General features: G+C 41.9%; 1 protein-coding gene across 1 annotated transcript in view; it reads left to right on the top strand.

Moving 5' to 3' along the window:
* Positions 1-666: 666 nt before the first annotated feature.
* The window catches only part of T265_13152 (hypothetical protein), a gene marked incomplete at both ends in the record, with an annotated part of 33088 nt that continues 18258 nt past the window's right edge, over positions 667-15496 (top strand). The window contains 6 exons of the mRNA XM_009167459.1: positions 667-846; positions 905-1002; positions 5658-5871; positions 5915-6081; positions 7564-7674; positions 9128-9242. Of these exons, the coding sequence (XP_009165723.1) occupies positions 667-846; positions 905-1002; positions 5658-5871; positions 5915-6081; positions 7564-7674; positions 9128-9242 (885 nt within the window). The remainder of the gene's footprint in view (positions 847-904; positions 1003-5657; positions 5872-5914; positions 6082-7563; positions 7675-9127; positions 9243-15496) is intronic.

Below are 15496 nucleotides of genomic sequence, written 5' to 3' on the forward strand. Positions count from 1 at the left end.
GCGATTCCATCGGGAATATTTCCCATTGTTTTCCCCATTGTTTTCCCATTGTTTTCTGTTATCATTCACTTTGATTATTGTTCCGACCAATCAAGGCAACCCAGCTGTCCCATTGGGTGATCTCTGCACGCGTTCTTCGGATGGTATCCACTCACCATTGGGTCACTAATAGTCCCAAGACCTCTTGCTGAGGCGGCATTAAGTAAAGTCAATAATTAACGAGCTGTTTGATATGAATTCACTTTACGCTGACCCACAACGGCCCTAAGACTCCAGTATATACAAGCCCAAAGAACTGGCGAACTCTAACCTATTCAGTAAGTGCTTTGATGGAATTGTTGGCTGAGCTTTTAAGGGAGTATGATCACAAATTTGCCACCATTTCAAGTGTTGACAATCACTAAGCTTATCAAGAGACGTTACTCAGTTTGCAGTGCCAGGTATGCCAAGCTTACCCAAGCTTATTGTCTATTTTTGTACGGAAGTATTTCCGCTTCTGTTTCGTGATGCACCAATAGACTGTTGGTCTATCCAGCCAATCAACAGGAACTGTCTACTTTTCAGTCCTCTTTTTAATGCCACAACATAACATGGAATGTCCTACCCGGACAGCTGAAAATGTCAAGTTTACCTAGGTTGGACAATCGAGTAAACTCGCCATCTTACATGCACGACAACTCATTTACTGACGACACAGCTAACTTAACTGAACGTGTACGCCGGTTGGAAGCACGCATGTCTTTGGTTGAACGGCGCCGTTCTCCATCCAGGGGTAGTTGGACCGGTAATGGACAAGGGAAGCATCTTCCTAGAAAGCTGGAAAACACGATCGGTTTTTATGGTCCGGTATGTACTATTCACCATGACTCCTCACACCTGAACTTTTCTTTTTACTCATTAATAGGGAGTAGATATCAATCCCGGCTCAATGTTGGCTGTACGTCACGTGGTGATGTCCTTAACCGAACGTCTTGATGAACAGCTTAATCGACTGGATATGCGGTGAGTTGGGCAACTCATTTTCAAAGCGGTTGATAGTTGAGTTCACTGTTAGTGTAAGTACTGAATGTGTGGTCTGTACTGCTGAACAGAAGAGAAATGTAGGCTTATCCTTGTATCCCTTACACAATGACTGGATGGCCTCAATAAGCTATCCATTATTGTTATCCATTATTACTATCATCCATTATTATTATTATCATTGTTATTATCCATCACAATTATTAATCTTATAGACTAATACTTCGGACGATACTACTCATAAGGCTCACCACTGGTATTTCGTGCTCATCGGGTGGGTGAAACAAGTACTGGACTGTTCAGGGTTTTCATCGAGCTTGTGGATAATATTTTAGGAGATGAACTTCTATATCTCCAAAACATTTCCGATTGAAAGATGAGGCGGCTTTTGTGTGGCGAATTTGGGGAGGAATATTGTGAATGAGATACTGTCGTTGAAATTTCAACGAGCTCCTTGGTAACACCAACTCAGTTTGAACAAAAGCGTATTACGTATCCGTATCTCGAGCTGGTTTTCAGTGTCAAGGAACACGGTTGCCCAATTCTGGACAAAAGCTCATAGAGAAAATCAATGGTACCTAAGCGGTTTCTTCATACGACAGTAAAGAAGGGGTTATGGAAACAGGATGAACATAGTCGCAATACATATGCGCATAAAAGTCTTGTACTGAAAAATGCATCGACTGTAAAGGTAGACAAGTTCCAATGACGGCGTTAAAATTGAAGTATCCTTACGTGGTCTATAGCAGCCTTGTTAGGACTTTAGGCTTCGACTTTAGGCAATCGTTCAGGTTGGCGGTGTTCAGAACGAAAATTTCAAAAGTACTCTAGCCTCAAATCTCTTACGGTTCTTTCAAAAGATGCATCATACGTTCTGCTTAGGAATGTACGGCGTAATGCCTATAGATGCCTGGCTGTTAGAATGCTAGGGGTCACTTGCCGTTCTGTCTGCCAATCCATGGCTTTCGCCAATCCCAGAGGTCTCATAACTTTGCCTGTTCTCACGGTGAAATTAATTTTCGCCTCATAGAGGGGCGCTGGGAGTGAAAGGTTAACACTTAGACTAACGAATATCGATTTCTAGATAAGCATGTCTTTCACAATATTGTGTGCTGACGTCTTTCCCTCCGGGTCTGTATGTGATATGCGGAAACCTCTTTTGAGGGGTCCACAAGACCCGATAGGGAATAACCGAAAATTCAGTGGCTTCATGTTTCATCGCTTGGCATCATTTACATTTTCCACCTGAATCCAAATAAATAATGGCTCTCGGAATTCACGTTCCACGGCCAATCGTTACCCCCATCAGTGTCGTCATTACGTCTGTGGTAGGCATATTGTTGCAGCTGGGCGTCACTTATCTGCCACTGCCACCAGGTGATTGAGGTGTTTTGTAGAAAAAAATCGTTCAGCTGTAGCACTATTTCGGTGGCTAGCTGCCATGCCACTAGAGGGAAGCACGAGGGCCAGGTTGACAAGTCTAGACAGGAGAAATCGAGAGGCAGAGGTCGGGTTCGAACCATGGACCTTCCGGTCAGTAAATTCGCGCTCTACTCACTTGGTCCATGTTGCCCCATGGACGGTATGATATTTTCAGCCCGTATAAGCTAGAGTTCACATTCGTATGAGGGTATTGAACACTCGAACCTTGGTGACAGGCTGAAGCCGCGCCGAAGCGAACTATTACGGGCTCCTCAAGACCTTTTAGTATCTTCCAATTTAGTTAGGTAGTCAGCCTATGTACAACATGAACAGGTTGCTGAAAGCGATATTTTCGCCCCATACACGCATCGCTTGGATTTCTTTTGGCGTACTCTTTTACCTGACTACTGACCAACTCTGAATGGTTCCTGATGGACTGCTCTCCACTTGCGCCATGATCTTTATCAAATTTAATTGTTCCAGATTCCCGTCGACTAACTCACTTAACTATTTTGTAGTTATGATTTGTTGTAGATTTTCATCTTGACGGAACTATGTGCTAGCCTACCGGGCGCTAAGGCATTTGCGGAAAGCCTCCTCAGATATTTAGTTGTTTTGCAGTAAGGGAGGGCTTCTCTAATGCACACATTCTTTCTGCACTCATAATTTCATCCATATGGAACTACATTGGAGAGAACAGTTGATTCTCCTGCTGTTTGGACCCCTTGGGATCCCTAGAACACACAATTTCAATAATCTTTACACTGTAAATCGTAAGAGTAACTGAGAGAAGTTCTCCGCTACTGCCTGCAATCCCTGATATTGCATTATTAAGGATGCCAACAAGGTAGATTTCCAAAATGAGCATTCATTTGCATATCTCGAAATTTGTTTTATCTATTCAGCCTGAATCTGAAGCCTATGAGTCTTACCCGCCTTGTCTGCGACTGAAAAAGAAAAGTATCTTGAGTGTAAAGGTGTGAATGATAACTTGACGCGAAGCTTGTATGAAAGTTCTTATGCTTGCCGGGTCGAGATGGCACAGTGGTTAGAGCGCGAAGGTTCGTGGTTCGAACCTGACGTTGACCCCTCGACTTCCACTGTCTAGGCTTGGACAAACCTGGCAGATCCCAGCCTTCGTCCTTCATTCTTGTGGCATGGCGGTTAGGCACCGAAAGGGTGTTACAGCTTATATTTGCCAGGAAAAACTCAAACCGCACTTCTCTTGTGTTTAATCTGATGGACAGTTGCTAGAGTTGCCCTCCATAAGGAGAACTTTGGAAATCTTGAGGGATCAAGTGCCGATGTGCCTAGTTGGACGCAAAGGATCTTGAGATCCAACGCCTTCCAGTTGTCTTGCAAGCGATATATAAAGGTTCGGACAAAACGTACGGCCGTGAGCAAAGAGTAAGGTCAGAGACGCGTGGCTGGCACATGCCTTTCCCGAACCTTAACCACCACAAACCCATCACAACCAAGTTTAAATAATTAGGATACGCCGTCTGGCCGTATTCGCTCCTCATCTTTCAGAAATTTCTGCAGTATGCTCGTGCAGCTATCGCTTATTTTTCCTGAATGTATCAATAAACGGACTCATTTCAGCTTAAAAATACACAATAGCAGGTTAAGGGTTTTCATGTGTCCATGACTTGCAGTTGCACCCCACAAAAATAATAAAAATATCCTAGATAAGCATCCAGGAATGTGGCACAGAATGTGAACTGCGGCATGGCAGGAGACCAATACACTGTTTTTTTCCCAGGAAGCTCCCTCGCGCATTTGATCCGTCACATTCAATAGGAGCAGAAGAAGTTGGTGCTAACCATATACCTCCAAACGGATTTTGAATGCCACTTGACGGTTTTGGATGCTTAACCAGGTCAACAAACCCCTCCAATAGTCGTATCAGGTTGCTATCGATCTCTGTTAAAATCAAATGTGACACTGGGAATGGTCATAACATTACCCTTTTCTTAAGGACGTTTTGCCCGGAGATCACGAAGTTATAAGTAATCCGAAACTTTTCTCGGGTCTCACATCATACCTACATGCACTTTTCTAAAAATTGAGCAGTTTTTTGTTATATTCCTTAATGCGCCTCTGCTCACCTAATATGAACAGTTTATAGGCCAAAGATACCCAAAATTTTGTCCACTTCAATCCTGTGAACCGCACCAATCCCCTTAAAAGAATGTCAGGTGATTGGGTTAAGTTGTAACTTATCTTCCTCTGATGGTGGTATTTTTGACCCTCTAGAGAAATGTGTTTCATCTGTCACTTCAATGCTGGATGCTCCGAAGTGAATCCTCTCAAAAGGGACAGGAAACGAATTCGTTGTTTTGCCCCCAAGAAAAGTGAAAGTGATTGTTTTTTCAACTAATATCTCTCTGGTAGCGCAAGTCAGACATGTTTCCTCATCTGTTTTGCGTGCATGAGTTACACAAAGGCGAACGATACTACGTACGTTGACCATCACTATTGATCATGCATCTCAACTAGTTAGCAAGATATAACTTCACCTCCGGGTTACAGTTGCTGGGTAACAGAAGCATGCAAGACTGGCGACATGCTACATGGTGAATAAACCAAGCGAATAAACAATAAGATAATAAAAAAGCGAAACCACAGTTTAACAGGCTCATGCGTTTGAATCTTGTCAGAATATGGAGGCTTACGTTTATATAAAATATTCAATGAGATGTTTCGTGTAAGAAGATGAATGACCAAATCTCTCTGCCCTATTTCCTCACCAGAGGGGAATTTCCACTCCCTCGTGAACTGTTGATATAGATAACAAGGATTCACAAGGATGTTTTTCGTTTTATGTCTCTGCGACATGCAGCTGGTTCTTCTCCATGCTGGAATGGTTGCTATAATACGGTTGATTTTCTTGACGAATGATGAATATAGATTAGAAGGTGCGACGGAAATTCCTTTTGCTCAAGGCAACCGGTGACGAACAGGGAGACAGCTATCGTAACCGCTGTATAACAGGAATGCTGATAGGATAATTTATAGGTTAGTCGTTTAAGCACACACCAACTATTCCTTCCGTACTAAAAATGCAAGTGAAAGATTTTGGTTAAGAAACGTGAATTAGTTCTGCAACGGGTGGTGTTCAAGGCTCTCGCTATCAGCACCTGTTGAAACATTTAATACGATGCATCATGCACGATTATTCAGAATCGATTGTTTCTTCATAATCTTTTTGCTAGTATCTCTAAGTTGGAAACGACCACAGGCCAGACATCGGTGGAAAATGGAGCCACGTCTCGTTTGAGCAATGAAGTCCGAATTGTGAAGGCTAAGATATCCGCCCTTGAAATTGAGGTGAATGCGCTTAGTCGGAAGGTTGATGAACAGTATAACCGCCTAACCATGAATATGGACGCACTGGTAAGTTCATGTCCATCCGTTGTACGATTACATGTAATGTTGGACTCATCTGCACTGTTCGCTTATAACATTTAAGGCGTCCAGACTTCGAGGAGAAATGGACAGCAAGTTGGCTGGTTTGTCGCAGAAATTGTTGAAATGTAGTAATCAATTTTCTCCTGGTTCATCACTTGATCCGGCAAATCCCAACGATAATGTCGATCCGAAATGGACAAAGCTTACTGAGGATCGGTACAAACACATGTGAGTGTTGTTTTCGGTGAATCTTACCCCAATGTGTATCAGCTGAGTCAACTTTTCACTTTACTTAGTCCGAAGAATTTAGTGATTGATACCGCGCCTTATTTACTCACCACAAACGCTGAATCAGTCGCTGACTTGGTGTTGCTCGGATGCTTACTTAGCCACATCCATTCAGCTTGGCCACTGGTTATCGTGATCAAATCAAAAACTGAAATTGTTGAACCTGTCAGTTTCTTATCGAAACCCGTCTTCACTTTCTAACTAGTTCCTCTTGAATCTATAAATTTATGGTTCGCTAACCCTGAAAACCATTGAATAACGAAAGGCTTCTGGTGCAACCACTGCGAAGATTAATACAGTACACGTGTCGGAACCAGTGCTGGTATGCTATACCAGCTAAGCTACACCCTTGATATACATCTACGGTAAAAGGGGGAGATCGCAACGGATGTTGGCCATGCAGCATTAGGTTTTTGAATGTGAGCATTTGTTATCTAGTGTCCAACTGTTTCACTGAATGAGTCCATTGTGCAATCTTCATTAATTTTTTGCCAGATTGTAACTTTGTTTAGGTGAGGATTTCAGTGACATATTATGTGGATATTTTACCCAAGCAGAGACTGATTAGTGAGAGGCTTTAGGCAAGGTAATACGTCAGTTTCAGTGTAGAGGCTGCAAACAGTATAGTGGTTATTTTGGACTTCGTGATTTTTTAGATCTGGGTGACTATCTGATAGCCCATCAGTCCATCAGTGTGGGATAAAGCAGGCTACCGGTTACAGCTGATTACGGCATGCCAGGAAATCGCAAAGCGAAGGATATGTGGTTGAACAGAGATCAGATCGCGTCAAAGCACATCGCATTACATAAGATGTTTAACCTAGAAAAATACAAGCCAGCTGATTTCACCTCAAAAGGACCACTTCACTGAGTGGATCAGAACTCATCACCACTTTCGTTTTGATGTTAGACAGGTGATGAAATCGGACCAGGTAGGGTACTTGTCAATTAATAATAATAATAATGATAATAATAATAATAATAATAATCGTTCAACTGTAACACCCTTTCGGTGCGTAGCTGCCATGCCACACGAAGGAAGCATGAGGGCTTTGATACTGCCAAGTTGCCCAAGCCTAGACAGGGGAAGTCGAGAGAGGGTTCGAACCACGGACCTTCCAGTCAGTAAATTCGCGCTCTAACCACTTGGACCAATCCCACTTGTGAATTATGCTAAACAAACCGTATAAATCTCGGGCTATCTGTTGGTTGCAAAAACAGGATCTACGGATAACGCACGTGCTAAAATCTTATTGTCAACGAACGAAATTATTTAAACAACAGCCAAATGGTTCCTGTACAACTGACTCAGTCCATATTTCACACAATAACAATACAGTAATACAAGTATAACACAAGTATAATACAAGTATAACACTGCCTTATATTTGTGTTGTCATCCCCTGAACAACGATCTTTCAGGCTGGATGGACTACAGGCACGCATCGATGAACAACTTAAAGTGCTTCACTTTCGGCTTCAGCAAGTGGGGGATGCACAGAGTGAGCTTCGCGCCAAACTGGATATGGAACAGTGCGTTTTAAAGGACATATTTGCCGTTATATTTTGTTGTTAAGACACGTCACATTTCGCTGTTCATCCCACAAAAAGTGTTCGCCAAGAGACATACCCGGTACCTCGCGTTTACAATTAGTTGTTCCATTTCATGTTTTCGATTTATTTTACTTATCGAGTAGTAGTCTAGTTAATGGTCAGTTTTTGTCCGATATCATAACATGCTTGCTCCGTCTCTCGTCAGCCAAAAACGAACGGTGATCCAGAATTTTCAAAGGTTTTACTCATGGTTGAAATTATTGTGGCCTGCAAGTTTTTTCAAATGTTGGTTATCGCCACATATAAGTACTAGAACCAAATAGTAGTTTCCATAATATATAGTCCCAGAGACCTTTCGAAAAATGCTCTCCTCAGAATAGAAATGAAGTCATGTACCCTTGTAAGGTTTTCTGTTTGCCAGATATTCCTTCAACTAGGCTTTCTAGCCAAGAAGATATAAGCAGTGTATTCAACAGCCTTCAGTTTCTAAATCCAGTTGAAACATACTGTTAGCACTTGTAGTCTGGCTTTAGATCATTTTGTCATACATAGCCACGGGACATTATGAATAAATAAATAAAAAGTAAATAGTTCAGCTGTAGCGCTCCTTCAGTGCGCAGCTGCCATTTTACCCAAAAAAGCTGGGATGCTGCTAGGATGACCAAGTCTAGAGAGGGGAAGTCGAGATGCATAGATCGATTTGGGAGCACGGACATGGTCAGTATATTCGCGATCAAACCACTCGGTCATCTCGAAACGGGAACATATGCGTTACGAAAAATGTTCCATTATTTTGGGTTTTCGGTTGCCTGGTATTGCAGGCTTTAATCTGAATGAGCATTTAAATGAACAGGCCTTTTGTATAATTATCATTCGGCCAGGTATCAGCAAGAGAAAACCTTGAGGTTTAAAGTAACTGCTGTTCTTTGTAATGTACTACTCATAAGGTTGCTGAAAACCCGTCTACAGCCCACGACCGGTTTCGCCTTATTTTGGGGCTCATCAGGTAAGCGCAGTCCCCGGGTTTCTGTCAACCTTACGTTCTACTTGAAACCAAATTGCACGCAATTAGCGGATATACACTCATTTGCAAACTTATTTGGTTTTTTCGAGAGACTCACCTGGAACCCAACCTGAAAACATCACAAGCGAGAGATCCAGCTGGGTTTCAGGTGAGTATCTCGAAAAAACCAAATTAGTTTGCAAATGAGTGTATATTCGCTAGCTGCCATTCTAATCACACCCATATACCAGGTTAAGGTTGCTTAGTGTGAGAGAATTACGCCTACCGAAGTAGACGGACGAATGTTTCTGTGGCATCTAGTATCGTTCTTCCTAGGAATTGCCTCGTTGTCCCATAAAAGACTGTTTCGGCGAACGACAGTTGTGTCTATCTGTAACTGTTATCGTGCGAATTCTATCCCATTCACAGATTCGGATTCCGTAAACTGTGCAGCGAAGTTGCACAAGATGTTTCATCCAAGATGATTCAACCGGATGATCGGAAGCAGTCCAAACCATGGCAGACTTGTCAGTTACCGCAGCGGGTGAGTTATGATGCAAGACTGCAACACAGTTCCTTCCAAGGTAGTGAATTTAAATGTTCACCAACATTATTGGCCTGTAGATAATTTCCCATCTAGAGGAATTGTCTCACCAAAGATTATTAAAATGAACTTTGACCTACTGTTGATTTCTCCTAAGTAGAAATGAGTTGCTGTGAAATAACCAACAGAGGCTGCGTTATGTTTAAACAGCACATAGGAAAGTACACATTCGGCAAGCAGGTCAATGATTTATGCGCACCCATAGGTGTGTCGTCATGGAGAGCCGATTTTGGGAAGAGGGAGTTTGCCAAAGCTTCTGCTTCCTTTTCCCTGATGGGCAAATAATATTGGTCAAGCTAACAGGGCAGTTGTTTAAGTGCACTCTGCCGGATTTGCGCACCGTCTGAATTGCCGACAGGAATCGCACTTTGGAATCTTTGAACTGGTTCAACCGAAACATGCATCAAAACCTGCTACGTTTATTGGGTTGTGACGAAATCAACCACGCCATCTAATGCAGAATAGTTCAAGATCACTGAATGTACTCATTCTTTACACGTGGAGGGTATTTTTTGAGGTACCCCTCTAGAGCGACACGAGTGGCGTGACGTCTGTGGTCCATATTTTTGTTACGAGACTTATACTCACTTGTTAATTTGTCGATCGTATTACACGACAAATTACTCTGTGGAATTTCATGAGGTACGGGGACAGTGTAGCGTAAAATCACAACTGTTGCTGTGTTCATGTGTTACAAACTTTTTGAAAGAAGCATTAAAAAGCCCAAAGTTAGTCTGAGATTCAGCGAAAAAAATGAATAAGTACCAATCGCATCATAGTGCTCTACAATATGACAGAGGGATGAAAACTCATATAAAGCAACAATATATCAGCATCAAGATCAGACATTATTTACATGAAGTACGCTAACATCTGTTCTGTAAAAATATAGGGCTTGAATGCTTTTTCCAGAAGTCTAGAAGCAGATCAAAGTCTCGCAACCAAGTGACGGGAGCAATCATGCACTTAATCCTATTTTGGTGCGTCAGCACATGGAAGTTTGGACGAGTGACGTCAGACCAAATGGGTAGCCACGTATAGGTGTATTGATGGAACTGAGGATTTTGTGTGAGCTGTAAAGACTCTAGCCTAAACGTACGCAGTGAGGGGTCAGCAGCACTATGCTAAAGACAATTCAGACTCTTTCAAAGGGGTACAATCCAGGATATGATTTGAATGCTTTAATAGCCGCATAGTCTGAAAGAGAAATGAGCTGGGCGTATAACAGAAGTTGCTTGTTACTCATCAGATCCTTGGTGTTGCAAAACGGAAGAGTGCTCTTGTGAATGAAAGAAGCTATAGAATATACATCTGGGTCTCCACTTACGGTTCCCTCGTAGTTGTAGGGATCAACACCACATTAAATCAACGGTTGCGAAAAATTGCCCAATCGGAATGTGATTCGAATTAGAGACGGTATACAGATTACCAGATTGCCAAAACAAATGATCGCGGTAGGTCAGTTTAAGCACAGATGGTGTGTACGTGTTCAGACGGACATGAAATAAAAACTTGGAAGTTCAGGATGAAACCTCACATTGTTCTCGGAGCCGTTTGTGGAATATCTATGCCTAGCTATAGCTATACCTAGGGTTAGCGCCTCCAGAATCACGAATATCTCAATAAAAAAGTCAGAAAACAGTCAGGACCAATACGTTAATGTGTCTGTTCATATATTATAGCGAATAACTCAACGTGCGTAACAATCCTACTACGGTATCATTCACCTGTTTGATTCCGCCTGTGTTTATTTTTTTCCTACATCTGTCACTCATTATTATGATTCTTGCTAATGAGTTAATTCAGTTTAGGAACGTTTAGATGATTGAGCATACCGAAATCAGTGTGGTTGACTTCAGAGCGTTCCGTAAATTTGCGTTCAAATTCATTTTGACATCCTAAGCCATCATGGGTTTGAAGGTTGAATTTGGTGGAGGGAGCAAGCTATCACTGTTTCGATTCAATCGTTAACTGGACGTTATGGTAATCCTGGTGTTTGGGTACAGACTACTGCCTGTGTCTTCATAAAAATATATGCATTGAAGATAAATTTCACTTTAAGGAGTAACCAAGATTCTCGACTTTACGATGGTTTATTATTAACCAAGTAAACCCACCGGAGCGTAAGCGAGCGAAAATTACGGCTGCGGGAATGAAATAACCTACGGAAATTTATCGCCGATTGATAAAGCTGTATCATGATGCAGGTGTATACTGGTCTGAATCAAAGATGATGGGATTCTCGGGCATAGGATCCCTGATGGAAGGTCTATTGATCTTTAGATTACGAACATTTTGTCATCGTTGGTCTCCTTATGGAAACCATCCTCTCCATAGTAACTTATTTCGCTGCTCTCTTGAAGTGATCACCCTAAAGGGAGAGTACTGTAAACACAGACGGCAGACTAAAGTATAGATCGAGGTCATTGAAAACCCAGTTAGCTGTCAAACAGTCTTCAGCAGTAGTAGTGTGTTACGTGAAGGCAATATGCTCCGATATTTAAAATACCTTGTCAACTAGAGAATGAAACAGCTTTTGCGCAGCACAGTCAGTTGGAGAGTATAATTAACCAGAGATCTACCTGACATTCGGCTGAGCTTCTCGTCAAAATCGGCCTGCTTTGCAGATGCATGTATTCCGTCTATAGTAGTGACTGGTCTACTGAGTTGCGGCAAGTGTAGAAATTCAAGGAGAAAAGTTCGACTCAATTAGGTGCAGGTTAATCCTAGATTCTTCGAAGAATACTGTCAGTAATATCAAACGTTTTGAAGATTTCCATAGAAACTCACTCAAAAAACCGTCGTGACAGCCATCGCGTCCCGTAGAAACAGCAGAGAGGTACCCCTGAATATGAGAAAAATGTGTTCTGAAAAGCTACCATAGCAACAAGGTGAGGGAGGAGCTGTACACACTCCTTGTCCATTCCTCTCACTTTTTTATGATTGCAACAAAGATGGAAACCAGACACACAATTGCCAGGTCTCCTGACGAAGTTTCCATCTAGATAGCTGCGTCAGAATCCTGTTGAATTTGGCGCTTGTTGCACACCTCTTGGGAGTTCCAATTAGTAAGGCACAGTCACCTATAAGTGGGGAATTATTCTTATTGGATGAAGTGACCTCAGAAGCATGTGCTTCTCATATGTACGATAAGAGATAGACGGATAGTCTATATTCTGATTCCTTAAAAATCCATCATACATTCACTCTTCAGTAGTTTACCCTATAGATAAACAACGCTAATAGGATAGGGCATAGGTACTTATCTGTCCGAGTATTTTGTGTGCCTCTGTTCAAATTCTGGACGTCCAGTATTGAAAGTAGCATAGAAGCCTTATCAGCAGGGGGTTTATAAGATATGCTTACAGACGGTAAGGATATCGTGGGTTTTCCAGAGTGAGTGAACTGCGCTGAAATAAAGATCAGTCAGGTTTCGGGATAGAGCAGGTATGCAGGCATTACCATCAACATCGGTAGCATCAGCAGTTCCAGGACCAACATGAGCTCTAGTAGAGGTAACCACAGCAGCTGTCAGATTAACACCATGTAAACTGAGACTAGCCACAACAATTCTAACAGCGTAAACTACTTCAGAGATATACCAGTAGAGATGAGTTGTTTGCAATGCCAAAAACCACAAAAGATTGGGATTACCTGGTGGCGAACACGGGAATACTAGAAGAATAAAAAAGAACTGGATACGAGCACACCATATGTGCTCCATCCTCAGTGTAGGTGGATGGAAATGAGCTTCCAAACGAAGTGTGTATGTGGTTTTTGCGAAATGCATTCATGCGCAGACTAAGTTGTTTTTAACAACAGATCCAAATAAATCCATTTGGATTTTTAATTTTGTTATATTCTTCTCCACCTGAATGTGATTCACAAAGAATGCCTCATGTTTTAGTTGGTACGATATTCTAGACATCGTAGCGTATTTTTTTGACGATGCATACTACTCATAAGATAAGGGTCAGTGATTTTTAACACTTTTATCCAACTTGTCTTCAGGGGACTACACCTACCTGATGGGCACCTAAAAGGGTGAAACCGGTCACGGATTGTCAGAGAGTTTTCAGTAACCTTTTGGGTAGCGTGTTCCGTCAACCAAATTGCTTTATTTTGCTAGCTTTCTGGAATAATCAGAATAATTATGGGTATCGAAAGGATATTGTTAACTGTGAAGCTTTTAATAACGTGAACGCTTTAACTCAGCCATAGCGAACAATTCACTTCGGTATAAGTGTTTAATGAGAGGAGATAATACAGTCAATTTGTACACTAGCTGTTCATTGGTGCTTTGGTGTGACATTTCATAGCCAATAACTTTGTTGAGCAGGCAGTTTTTTGCCTAGTAAAAACTTTCAATCAAACTAAAACTTAAATCTTGACTTATGTGTCTTGATTGTAGGATGTTGTGTAGTTCCTATTGAACTCTGTCGCCAACCTGTTGCTCGACCATGTGAGAACCAAATTACTGCTTTGCATTCACGCTAGACCAGAAGAGGCAGGATGCCTTTCTTAAACAATTCACGTCCTTGGTCACGGATAAGTAGTCAAGCGTGTAGCGGCGTAGCTTGGATACAGTTTCCTCTATCGTTCTACCTGGAAATTAGTAAAACCTACACTGTCCCGATATGTAACATTCGTTAGAATGGGCTCACAGCATTAAAACTGGGATGAACGTCCCAGCGCAGTATCTGACGGTTGGAGGAACGTTCAGAACGATGTATCGCTGCCAATTTTGTTACTCAATGAAACGGAAACATTTTGTTTTCTTCGACGCAACGGTTGGACACGCGCCTGTGTAATCTATGACTGCTTTAAATGAACGAGGTTGTGTCACGTCTTCACACACAATTGCACCATCAAATTTACTGAAAAATGCAACGCGTTTGTAGGTTACACAGGATGTATCCATTAAAAATGCAGAGGCTAAACTGAAAGAAAGCTTGAAAAAGCAAACGAGAAAACAAAATGAGGTTTTCTCTACCTATCGTTACTGATAGATTTTTTACATGAGTGTCAACGACCTGGCAAAAAAGAGTACAAATGCCTAAGAATGTGCACACGAAAAGTTCATCGAATTTGCATCTGAATGAATGCAACGAATGGAGATTTTGAGTCAAACCGCTCCACAGTGAAACTATGAAGACTATGAAGTTTTTTAAAGTGGAGATTCTACTGCTCCTTAAAGAGTTCACGGCGACGTAGTCCCATAATTCTGCATTTTAGGGGGTGGATTCTATTAGGAAGTGCCAAACACGTTTTGATATGTCCATCTTTGAGGAACTTAAGGGACACATTACCTGAAGAGGATTGCATCTGATGATGATAAACCTAAATTTCAACAGTCTACAAAGGTTGTCTGTAGGCAGTACACATTCATGGATAGGGCAATGTTTAGAAGGAAAAACTAGCTTACATCAGGGAAAATGTGTGGTGCAGACAGTCGAATGGTAAAACTTCAGTCACCAGTCTAAAACTGGCTGTAATCACCAACTATCCACTATCCTGCAGGAAAGTGTGATTGGGAACACTTTATGCCTTCTTACTTAGCACATCTTACCGTGTTTTCATTCACTGAAACTACTTGTATGGATGAGGCAGCTCACAAATACTCAATGGCAACAAAGTCTCAACAAGCATTCAAGTATCTTTGTCACATCTTGTCTTTGGAATATAACAATGCAAATTCCGTGTGTCTAATTATTACTTCACACAAAGACAGGAACTCCGGTAACACACGCTAAAGACTGATGAGTCCATGGGAAGTGATGGCACATACCGGGGGTATCAAATGGTCGGATTACAAATACCTCAGCTGGTAAGCGAAGTTATGATTTGGCAAACCCAGAAGTGGCATCGAAACTGCCTCCGCTATAGTGCTTAGCCTCAGTGCGATTCTACCCGAAAACAGCGCTGTATCGAAAAATCTTGAACCTGTCAAGACTATTCACTGTGAATCTCAGTTGCCACTACAACCGAGCCAGCTGTCGCCTGTTAGATGCAGTGATATGGTGCCCGAGCTGCTTTGTATTATATGGCAGTAAAATTGTTCGGGCTAAGTGGGAGGATGTCTTGGGAGATATGGTTCAGGGACGGATAAAAGAAGTAAACGTATAACTTTGTCAGGTCTTTTCCACTGCCCTCGCTTTCTTATCAGTTCATACTAAGGAACGTGATTAATCTTT

The sequence above is a fragment of the Opisthorchis viverrini genome, assembly GCF_000715545.1.
Source record: "Opisthorchis viverrini unplaced genomic scaffold opera_v5_41, whole genome shotgun sequence".
NCBI classification, from domain to species: Eukaryota; Metazoa; Platyhelminthes; class Trematoda; order Opisthorchiida; family Opisthorchiidae; genus Opisthorchis; species Opisthorchis viverrini.